The sequence below is a fragment of the Anabas testudineus genome, chromosome 4 (genome assembly GCF_900324465.2).
Source record: "Anabas testudineus chromosome 4, fAnaTes1.2, whole genome shotgun sequence".
Classification (NCBI taxonomy): domain Eukaryota; kingdom Metazoa; phylum Chordata; class Actinopteri; order Anabantiformes; family Anabantidae; genus Anabas; species Anabas testudineus.
This window is the reverse complement of record NC_046613.1, coordinates 11,457,876-11,469,902: the sequence shown is the minus strand read 5'-3', so window position 1 is coordinate 11,469,902 and position 12,027 is coordinate 11,457,876. Positions and strand designations below refer to the sequence as shown.

The following is a 12,027-nucleotide window of genomic DNA, read 5'->3' as shown; positions in this document are numbered from 1 at the left end:
CACAAGCACCGTGCTCTTTCTGTAGAGGTTTCATCCATGTAGAACCTGACGCACATGAACAAACTTAACTTTCAACGACAGTAATTTATGAATATGATCATGAGTGTTGGGTCTGAATTAACAGGCTGGATAAACAACTGTAGGTATAATTGATTTCCATAGTTTAACCTGCCTTGGCCTTTACTGCCATCGTCTGGTAGCACCTGTGTACTGCATGTGAAACATCGGAGCCTGGTCTCTTTAAACTCTCTCATGATGGTTTATAAAAATAGACTAATTTATATCCATTCACGACCGAGAACCTTCACTCACCTCACATTATCTTAACAGGACAGGTCAGTGGGTCTCCGGGTTCAGCTCCTCCATTGTTGCTAAATTCTAATAAACTTCCCCACAAACCTGAGCGTGTTGAACTATGAGGCAGAGGAAGTCCTAAAGCTGAGGTTTGTTGTACCCGGTCAGTTTTCAGCAGGCTGTTAAACAGTAAACAACACTGAAGTGCTCCTCGTCGCGCTGTCTGTGCAGCGCGTCAGAGACACAATGTGCCATCCATCACCGCCAATCAAATGCTGATCCGGCATTTTGCGCATTGCTGATTGGTTGATTTGCGATGAGGGCGGGCGCGTTCCTGCTGTCGACCAGGCAGCAGTGACTTCAGTGTTTTGCTGTGAGCAGCCAGTAGGACTGAGGAAACACTCACCTGGAACAGGACTGTCCTGCACAGGTAGGCTGCACGTTTCACTACCAGGACAATTTACACGTATATCTTTCTAGCTTTTAGTGTTTGTGTCCAATTACATCCATAAAACGTTTGGTACACCTAAATGTTGCTGTGTTTCTGGATAAAAAAATAAAAAAAAACCCATTGAGACACATCACAAAAGCTGCAACTTATAATAACACTAACTTTGTTAATTTGGTCTGTCTTTTTTTATTTCATTGTTCCTGTGGAGACAGAGTTGACCAAGCCACTATGAAAAGTCTGAAGGCGAAGTTTAAAAAGAACGAGGTAAGAGCCATCTGTTGTGAGGTGCACAGGGCTTCCCAGCTGGGTGTATCAAAAAAAAAAAAAAAAGTAGTCCACCAACAGGCTATTTAGAGATGTAAGCCAAACAAGCTGTGTTTTAACCTAATATCACACACGCTCGGTCGCTCTACATTATAGGTTGCTCTTTGTGTTCTGTGTGTGTATGGGGGGCACTGGGATACAGTGTCACCACGCAGCAGCAGGAGAGCAGCACTGTCTCCAGACTGCTGCCATAACCAGAGATCTCAGGTAGCCTTCAATTATTCACATGTACTTGCGCACATACACACACACATACACACACAAGAATTTTTACTTTCCCGTGGTCGCCTCTAAGTAATTATGAAGGACTTGGTGTGTTTATGTATGTGTGTTAATTCAGCACTGTGACAAACTGTATTTTTCTAAATAGACTTTTTTGTCTACACTTTTGCTTGTTGCTTCCTGCCATCCAACCTTGCACCCTTGTAACCTTGAGGCACTTGTTTAAGTAGACAAACTAGGCATTTAGACACTGGTTATGTTTTTCCTGTTAATGTAAGACATCATATGGAAATTTGAACCATCTTGTTATTTTGGGCTTCATGCCACTATAATGGTGACAATGCTGTTCTTGTATAAGGCTGATAAGCAGGTTTTACTTAATAGTTACAGTGTAGATAAGTAGACAGGTCCATGGGCGTCATTATGTCCCCTCTTTCCTGTAAATAATTATCCTAAGCAGCAGCTTTAGGTGCAGCATATTCAGACTGTTTCTCTTTTTGCTGAGTCCTCACATCACCCAGGCCCCGCTGAGTAACTGCAGAGGAACAGAGATCTATGACGCTGCCAGGGGGGGTACCGTGCAGGACCTGACAAAAACTCATGGAGAAATAGAGGAAGGCTGCTGCAAAGGAAATGGCGGCACAGAAATAATTAGGTTAGAGAAAGGAGGACAGCAAAGAAAGGAACGAGGTTGCAGAGTGTGTGCTTGTGTGTGAGAGGTGCGGTGGTTACAGTGGCTGTGTCCTGGCTAGCAGCTGGGACAGGACGAGAGGCTGCTGTTGTGGATGCGGACGGGGAAGAACTACGCAGGGAGCATAGACAGTGAATAGCAGGGTTACTGCCAGTGCCAGAGTTTCTGTGGCTGTTCTTTTTCCTCCATGCTGTGATTGGGACTATAGCATACAATTTCTGACATGTGTATCTCTGCTGTGATGCTGCTGTGACCTCTAGCTGCTGGAAACTTCTGTACACTGTATGAGTCTGTATGTTTGTTATGTAGTCAGGCGGTAGTGTGTGTTGTCACTCAGGACACACAGCGGCTGCTCGAACAGTGTAGTTAGTTAACAGTGTGACGCCCTGCTGCACGTATGGATCCTCAGCAGCCTGTTTTTAGCCTGATGAAGCGGTTCTGTCCTTGTCTGAGCCTGCTGCCACTGCCAGTAGGTTTCTTTTTCTATATCAACTAGTCACAGGGATAGAGAAGAAAATGCATTAGTTTAAATCGTTTGAAATTATATTTCTGTCTTAGAATTAGTTTTATGTAACTTGTTAAACTGGTATCCCATATTTTGTCAATGGTGTCAGGCAAAAACATGTCTTATATGTTATGAGATATGCAGCGAGAGCGGTGCCAGTTTCTGTTAGGTCAGTACAAAGTGATGTCTGCATGTCTGGCCTGCCCCCTCAGAGTCAGGACTGGTGTAAGAGTGATGAGAGGCTCCTGCAGGCTGTGGAGCAGAACGAACCAGACAAAGTCTCCGCTCTCATCGTCAAGAAAGGTCTCTGTCCCACCAAGCTGGATGCTGAGGGGAAGTCAGCGTAAGTTCACGACCTAAATGTACTCATTGTAGCTTCTTAAAATATTTCATATATTACAAGCAGTTGTTTTCATTCCTAAAGTCACGTTGATGGTAGTGCTGGGTATATACTGTAGTTTCTTGTACAGTGCAAGTTTTCATTAAAGGCCATAACCACAGAATATTTACAATGGACAATAAAAGAAATGTAAATATCCTTGATTTCAACAAAGTGTTTTGTTATGAATTTAGTTCTTTCTCTAGAACTAAAACTAGAGAGAAACAAGAGATAAAGTGGAACCACTCTGTAAAACATTTTCAGTGGAAACTGACTCTCATATCTACTCAGATTCAATGTCCGTCGTCCTTCTGACAGGTTCCACCTCTGTGCATCCCAAGGGCGGCTAGACTGTCTGGAGGTCATCATCTCTCATGGAGCTGATCTCAATGCCCTTGATGGTGCTGGTACGGTACTTTATCATGAAGTAAAATAGAAGTTTAGTGTTCCATTGAATTGTATGTGCCATGGATTGTTTATAAATGTTAAATACCTTACTGCAGGCTTTAGTGCCCTTCACCTTGCAGCCAAAAATGGTCACCCAGAATGCTTAAAGAGACTCTTGCAGGTACAACACAATGACACCATGGTCTAATTAACCTAATACATATAGCACTAACTACCGTATTTTACTAATTTGCTGTTATTTCTATTTTCCCACACAGGAGAGATTGGCAGTAGATTGTACCGACAGCATTGATAGGACACCGCTTCATCATGCGGGTAACAGTTGACGAGCAAGTTCACTTACAGTTCGCATCAAACAAATTTATTTTACAGATCCCACCAAACAATATTCAGAGGTATTAAAAGTTAACGTTTTGAAACACTGTATGTGTAAAACAATTCTAATTACTTCATGCAGCAGTCAGTGGTTGTTTATCCTGCACTGAAATCCTGTGGGACTTTAAAGCCAATCTGGATGTCCAGGACAGTGTAAGTTGAAGATTGTCTTAACAAAGGGTTTCCTGGTTTTGTTTGACTTGTGTGCAAAAAGAAAAAAGTATTAGTAGTTAATATTAGTTTGCAATTTCTTGGTTTTCTGCATGAATTTGTCATAAAACGTGATCTGATCTTCATCTAAGTCAAGAGTATTAACAAATATGATGTGCCTAAATAAAATCTGATCTTTCAGACCTTTATTGTAAGTCAATTTACTCTTTCACTTTATGTAAATCAATAATTCCTAATTATATATCCTCTGAAGCATCTTCTTCTTGCGTGGAGCAAACTCAAGAAGTTAGAGTTTTTTTGTCAGTGGATGTAGCTCTACTCCACACCTTCAAACTAATTTTAACTTATTTTTAACTTATGCTAACACCTGACTCCAATTAGCTTTTATGAGGTGATTATTCAGAGGGTTCACATACTTTTTCCCCTCACACTGTAAGGTTTTTATGGTTGTTCTCAATAAAGAAATGTTATTACTTTAAGAACATTGTATGTGTCTGTACTCTTGATACATTTAATGACAAATTAATGCAGAAAGCCATGAAATTCAGCCACTGTATGTTATATTCTCTCAGTGTTGGATGTTAATGTCTTTCAGGATGGGGCCACCCCTCTGATCTTAGCAGCCCAGATGAGCAGAGTGGAGCTTTGTGTGTTTATGTTGGGACGAGGTGCCAACGCAAACATACAGGACAACCAGGGAAGGTACTGGAAACTACTGTCTTATACTTTAAGATATATATGCTTTCCAATAATTGATTGAGAGTTTTGCATAAATATGCATCATACACAGTTCTAAAACAGTATGTGATACAACACTACTTTGTAGTTACGTATAATGAGTTTGCTCAAGGTAATTTATTTAGCATTTTTCGGCTACAGTAAACTGTGATAAAGTTTGTTAACTGCAGATCTGCACTGATGATAGCCTGTGAGAGTGACAGCGTTGAAACAGTAGAGGCTCTGCTGAGAGGAGGAGCCAACACGCAACTGGTTGATGCCCTTGGTCACAAGGCCACCGATTACAGTGCAACCACAGGCAACCGACGCATCATACAGATGTTGCAGGATGGAGCACTTCCAGGTACAGCGTGAGATAGATTCAATTGCCCTAAGTTAAGCTTAGTTAGATCTGTTAAATCAAGTGGAATCAGTGAAACAGCTCATGACTGCACAAAGGAACGATCCACATACCATCAGGCCCAGTTTATGACTTCTGTTTACAGCTGTGCTCACCCAGGAAATCATGGTAATAGGAGGAAGTGGATCATCAGGACATCTGGCTGTAATTGAGAAGCATTTTTATCTTAAGAGATGAAAGGCTTTTTGTTCCAACAAAGACATTGGTTATATATAGAAAACAGATGTGGGAATCTAGTGAGCACATGCATGACCATCTATTTATTCAATAATTGGAGATTTGGAGGATTTACTACATGATATATGTCAGTAAAGCGAGTGGTGTGTGTCTTTGTACCTCGAGGCGTTTGCTGAAACTCATTGCTGTACTCATTGCTAATGTATCTTGCTGTGTGTGTCTTTTCCTTGTGCATACATAGCTTCTGAGGGCGCAGGCGAGGAGGTAATGTTGCATAGCTGTGTACTGCATCATTCCCTCCATCAGTGAGATCATGACCCACTTTGGCTGATCATATTGTGCATGTTTTCCAATATGAGGTCATTGCTTTTGAGTGCTGCTTTTCTTTCTGTTGGCTTGCTTTCCCCTTTGTTGCTGACCCTTCATCTTATCTTAGTTTCCTTTTGTTTTAAGTTGTCTGTGATCCCCCTCCTATCCTCATACAGCCCCCACAAGTCCCCTCAGGCGCCTCCTCATTGCAAGGGGGGACTACCCCCCGCAAACGGAAAGCTCCTCCACCACCGCGCTCTCCTCTCCAGGTACTGTAAGAAGATTAGATTAGATGGAAAACACGTTTTAAACCTCCATTAGTGTCAAGTTGCTGAGTTCCAGTAAAAGTGAACTGTCATTCATTTTATGTGTTTCTGTTTTCCCACAACAAAGATACAGGGGTTGCCGCCATCTCCACAGCCCCGCAGTCTTGCTCCAGCTTCCCAGTCCCCTGAGGCCCACTCCCAATCTCCTGCTCCCTCTCCGCAGCCTTCAGAAACGCAACAGCCAGCCCAGGTTAGCACTGCGAATGTTCTTTTCTGTTTAGTCATAGTTAATGTTTATTCATAGTACATAAAATGCAAGTTTTATTAAGTTTTAATATTTTCATGCGGTTGTCTGTGTAAGGCGGAGGATGAGGAGGTGTTTGAGGAGATAAGACGGCTCCGTTTAGAGAGAGGCCGTCTGCTCCAGAAGATCAAATCCTTGGAGCAGCAACACCAGAGTGCTCTGTCTGCCTTGGAGGAGGTACTACACAGCAGGCGTCACAAATTCCTCAGTTAATAATGTTTCATAATTTCAGTTAACATCTATAGAAATGGAGGATTACTCAGAGACATTATGTGCTTATGCGTATTTGTGTGTGCATGGTAGTTGTCCCAGCTAAAGCAACATCTAGAGGAAGCCGAGGCAGAGAGGGACAAGCTGCTTGAGGAGCTGAAGGGAGGGCACTTAATTGGGGCCAGTGACTCTGAAGACATGGATGAAATGTTGGACTTCCCAGGTTTGCAATTTGTGTCTACATCCACTTCCAATGCCATGGCAGAGTGCATGCATGTTTTCTGTATGTGCCTCTGCTGTACCACATGGACATTCCTGAGTCTAGTATATCAGGAAGTATGTTGTTTGATTTCGATTTTGGTTTCTCTTGAACCTTCTTTCTAGAGAAGCTGCTCTCCAAGCGCTCCAGAGCCTCTTCTGCTCAAGATGAGGTAAATTCTCAAGCGGACACTGACTCAGTCGGCCCGTCTCCTGCCCCTGCAGACCCAGGAATTGTTGCTGAGCTGCGCAAACAAATAGAAGAACTTACCTCACAAAACTCTGAACTTGTTCTGAAAGTGCAGGTAAGGTCAACCAGAGAACAAATGTACAAACTCATACCTAATGACATTATAATACACAATACACAATAAAAGCGCACGACTCACACATGTGTGGAAACACATATGCATTCAGCTAATATGTTCCACATTACAGCACATCTTTCTTTTCCTTTCTCTCTCTTTTTTTTCTCCCCCTCAGACCCACGGACACTTACACACAAACACATTCACACACAGAGAGACTCCAAGGACCCTTTACTGAAAGTGAAGTGATTATTAAATGGTTCTCCACAGCAGAAGGTGGAGTGTCTGACTGGATCATTACTCATGACCTCTTAAACTTTATGATGCCGCATTTATGCGCCAAGGCAGTTGTGTTCACACATGTCTAAATATAACAACACAACATCAAATGAACACATGGGACATTTTATAGACATTGTCCACTAACTGGCTCAGTTGTGTTGTGAGACACTCTTGGAGACCTTATTACTCACCTAGATATATGAGCCTAACAATGCTATTCTGTTTCCAAAAATAATTTCTGAAAAATGACCACCTCCCTAATTTTCTCTCTTTTGTGCACAGATGATGGAGATGTATGAGAAGGATGACACAGACATGCAAATGTCCAGCACAGACTCTGTCCCCTTGGCTCAATATGAGACCCTAAGGAAGGAGTTTGAAGCTCTTCAGGAGCGCCTTTCTCATGCCCAGGCTTCAGCTGAGGCCTCCAGCATGGCTGAGGAGCAGTAAGATTGATTCATTTATTCATTCATTTAAACGGATTCACTCCTAGCAAGCAGAAATAACCTGCGTGGTTTATATACACCCCAACTACCCATTATTAAATCAGATCTTTATTCTCGGATGCGCACACCTTTGCTGATATCAGTTCCAAAGCCTCAGCAGTATCTGGTTGCTCCACCAGGGCCGTTTTTAAAAGTGCTGAGCATTTACGTTTTTCCTGCAGCACGCTGGAGGCTGAAGAGGCTTAGGTGAAAAATGTGTACTCATGACATCATTTGTTGGGTTCTTCCTTCTCTTTTAAAGGAAATTGTGATTCTGTTTTCTAACTTTAGACAATTTTCATAGACATTTTTCATAATTTCCTAAAATATAAAACACTATAATTACTTGATTAAATGAAAAAGAATAATTGACAAATTGTTATACCATGTAATTATTAGTTGTGGACTAGTATCATACTAAACATCTTTTGTTTCACTGATGTGACTGATTTATTCAATTACATTTTGCAGTGCTTAAATGATTAGTAGTACTTCTCTTGTTTTATAGAGGTAACGGGTCTCGGGAAGCCGGAGTGGATGCAGAGAGTGTGGAGGCTCTGAAGGAGAAGTTGCGTGGGCTGGAGGAGCAGTTGGCTTCCTCCCAGTCTGAACTTGAGGAGTTAAAGGATCAGATGCGCCTTGGTGTGCTTTCTGTGGAGTGTAGTGAAGGGGATACTGTCACAGCAGGTGCTGGGAGTGAAGGTCAGTCTGGGGCTGCAGAGGAGGGTCTGAGCCAGGAGGCACAACAGCTGAGAGCAAGGGTGGCGGAGCTAGAGGAGGAGCTTGCTAAGAGACAGGGCGATGAAGGGGGTCAGAGCGGCCAGGAAAGTGACACAATCAAACAGCTGACAGAGAAAGTAGAGGAACTCCAGGCTGCGCTAGTCCAGAAGGAGTCTATGACAGAAAAAGGGGACAAAGACAAAGAAAGAGAAGAGACTGAAACTGTGAAGTCCCTGCGTGATAAAGTGGTTGAGTTGGAAGCAGCCCTGGCAGAGAGCAAGACGTCAGAGAAAGAGGGTGGAGTGGCGGGAGATGGAGATCAGGTGCGTCGCCTTCAGGAGCGTTTGGGTGAGCTAGAGGGGGAGCTGAGGAAATGTGTACCCCGCACGGAGTTGGAGGAGGTGCAGGTGACTCTGGGGCTCCAGTGTGAGCAGCTGGCCAGGGAGAGGGCGGATGTGGCCAGAAGGCTCAACGATTCTCTCCTGGAGCTTGAGCGACTGAGGCCTCCTCCGCGGGGAGATGATGACGAGGAGGAAGAAGAGGAGGAGCACTCGGAGAGCTCAGAGCCCTCAGTTATGTCTGGTGTGTGCTGTTGTCTTTTTCTAATAGATCATTTTTGGGGTCAACACAATAGAATAGAAAATTCTTCACTTTAACTTCTTTTCTGTCAGCTTTGTGATTGTTCATGCATCTGTCCAATCAGAGCACTCCAGACGCTCCCTGGCAGCAGTGAGAGAAGAACTGGAAGTGGCAAGACAGGAAGCAGCCCAGGCTCTGGATTGTTTGTGTGCTGAGCGGGAGGGTCGCGCACAGGACGCCCTGCAGCTGAAAGATGCAGTGCCACTCTCAAAACACAAGGAAGCACTTTCTGCCGTGTCAGAACAGCTAGCTCAGACACTGCAGGAACTCCAGGAGGAGAAGAAGCTCCGTAGCGAGGCTGAGGAGCAGGCTGCCACACTAGAGGCCAAACTGCAGACCATGCAGGATGCCGTTCCCAAAGAGGAGCATGAGAAAATTAAGGTCAGCAGGAAAATTCACAAATCATTTCATAAGAATGATCAAAATAGAAGCAGGGCACTTTTAGAAACCTAAATATTGGTGGCAGGGGAATAGAGTCTGAGGAGAGGGACTGGCCTGTTACCATCAGCTCATCAGCTTGTCTGTGATTCTTGCCTCACAGGCAGAGCTTCAGCACTCTCTGCAGGCCAGTGAGAGCAGTGCAGCAGCAGCTCAGGATGCCCTGACTGAGAAGGAGATGGAGCTGAGAGAGCTCAAGTCCCAGAAGGCTGCAGAGCAGGGATTAATCTCCAAAGAGGACCATGAGGCCTTGCGGCTGTCTTTGCAGGCTGAGATCAATGCCATCACAGCTCGTTTCAATGACCTCACACGCAAACACGAGAAGACCTGCACGGAGGTGTGTTTCTGCCTTTTCTGTTTTCTACAGTCCTTCTTGATGCTTATCTAAAGCCAGATTAGATGTTCTTATGTCTACAACAAAGTGAGCCATGTTCCATGCAGGCCTCTTTCCTGCCTCTACATTATTCATATGTATATTACTTTCTCTATTCACTGTCTCCCTCTGTTTCATTGATCCCTTTGTATATGTGCATTCTAATGCACAGAAGTTGTATTGTGTGTACGCTATAGGCCCTGGAAGGACTTTTCAAACTAGGTAATTGCCTCTGTGATTGAACTTTTTCTGACAGATAATGATTCTTGGCAATTGGCTTCTGTATTTCACAAACTAACTGTTGCTAAAAGTGGAGGGCATTGTACTACAAAAACATGGCTTTGGCATTTGGTGGGTGCTCACTTGCACTTTACACACACTATCTTGTAAATTTATTTGGGTTTCTGATGCAGAATCTTTCCAAAGTCAAACTTCCCTGAAACAAATACACAGTTGAACATGTTACAAAAACCAAATCCTTCACGATTTCCTGTAGCCTGCTTTGCTGCATTATGTGCACATCAGTGTGGGTGTATAAAGATCAAAGAGAATACTGTTACCAAGGGAAACTGGAAATTCCCGTGAGCAACAACTCAAGACAACAATAGTTGTGGGAATATAGATTTAGACAGATACATTTTAACTTTAAACAGAGAACGGTCAGAGCAATAAGTCAATGATGTGTGATTGGGATAAGACAAAGAATGGCACGAGATATACTTATAGAAATTATATATAAAAGCAGTCATGGTGAGCTAGTGTGTGTGTGTAAGTGTGTATTTGTCTGTATATAGCTGTTTATCATTTGTAGATAGAAAAATGTTTCCAGTATCCGGAAAGGAGACATTACCAGATGCAGTACAGTCGTACTGTAACAGGGTGCCAATGATGGTTTTACTGGTATAGGTGTTCCAGGTGCAGAGGGAGGCCCTCTTTAACAAGAGTGAGCGGCAGGTTGCAGAGTCTCAGCTGGCCAGAGTGCAGCAGCAGCTAGCCGAATTGCAGGCCCAGTCCAGTCACATCCAGGAACTCCACAAGGAAATCCAGGACTCCCAAGGCCTGGTCAAGGAGAAGGACCGCAAGGTGAGTAATGAGGCATTCAGTTTGCACTGCAGTTGAGGCACCTGGGCAGTGGTCAGACTGACGTGTCTGTTTTTGGGCAGATAACAGAGCTGTCCAAGGAGGTGTTCCGGCTAAAGGAGGCCCTAGGAGCTCTGTCACCGCCTCTTGGCATCACCTCCACATCCTCCTCATCCACCCATCATGGTAACCCTGGACAGCAAATGGCACTGCAGAACAGGATCTCTATACTAAACCAGCAGCTTCAGGTGGGGAGAGAACACACACTGGGGAAAAATCATCATGTATACATCACCAGAGATTGTAAAGAAACACACACTTGACAGCTAAACTGTCTGTGGTTGTTTTGCAGGACTGGGAGAGAAAGCACAAACAGGTGGTGGCTATATACCGTTCCCATTTATTAGCAGCCGTACAGGTCAGTTAAATGCACACATACACACCAGAGCACAGAGTAAGGCTTAAATCCTTTTGATGAGATGTATATATGTATGTATACACTTTGCTTTATCCTGCTGTCTTGGCTTCGAGTTTATTCTGCTTTGTGGTGCTGACAGTAAAGAGTAGAACGATCTGTCCACCATCTCTGTTTACCAGACAATGCAGATGAAATTTCAGAAGAGGAGCAGCGACAAGGAGTTTGACTCACTCTCTTGTCCCATCACTTTTGTCATGTTCCACCTCTAACAGTCTACACATGTTTTTCTTTTGTAATGTTGATTTTAATTTTTTTGTTAATTTTTTTTTCTTCAGCTGCAGAAAACACCATACAAATATTTCAGATGAACAGAATATCAACAAATATCTACTAATGTTACCTTGACAGGGCCGTATGGATGAAGAAGTGCAAGGTCTGCTACTCCAGATCCTGAGGATGACACAGCAGGGACACTGAACATTACAACATCTGCCAGTCTCACTACAGATCCAGACTCCAGTACATCAACCTGTAGGACCAGAGTCAGTGAGATATCTTCTAGAAAGCCAAATTCAACTGTCAGACATAGCTGCATGCGTCAATACAGTAATCTAAGCAACATCATTCATGTTTGACTGACTTCCAGGCAGTCAAAGGATACAGCTGTGGAGTGCCTTCATTACATGTCAGGGGTTTATGGAAGCAGAAAGTAAATACGGAGCAGTAGTTTAAAAGATAGATCAGGTGCTCCGACTGTGTGACAAACTAGATGATTTTGTATGGTATTGTTATAATAAAAACA

At 43.5% G+C, this 12,027-nt stretch overlaps 1 protein-coding gene across 1 annotated transcript; it reads left to right on the top strand.

Annotated features, from left to right (window-relative positions):
- Nucleotides 1–973: 973 nt before the first annotated feature.
- Nucleotides 974–11,985, top strand: ankrd24 (ankyrin repeat domain 24). Its single transcript, XM_026346041.1, has 22 exons — nt 974–1,009; nt 2,700–2,830; nt 3,185–3,273; nt 3,370–3,434; nt 3,532–3,589; nt 3,732–3,802; nt 4,416–4,522; nt 4,729–4,901; nt 5,377–5,399; nt 5,621–5,713; nt 5,844–5,960; nt 6,072–6,191; nt 6,318–6,447; nt 6,609–6,787; nt 7,355–7,518; nt 8,066–8,859; nt 8,981–9,297; nt 9,458–9,691; nt 10,634–10,810; nt 10,891–11,055; nt 11,160–11,225; nt 11,634–11,985. Exons 1-22 carry the CDS (start codon nt 974–976, stop codon nt 11,700–11,702), a joined length of 3,378 nt encoding a protein of 1,125 aa, XP_026201826.1. The 3' UTR covers nt 11,703–11,985.
- Nucleotides 11,986–12,027: the final 42 nt, after the last annotated feature.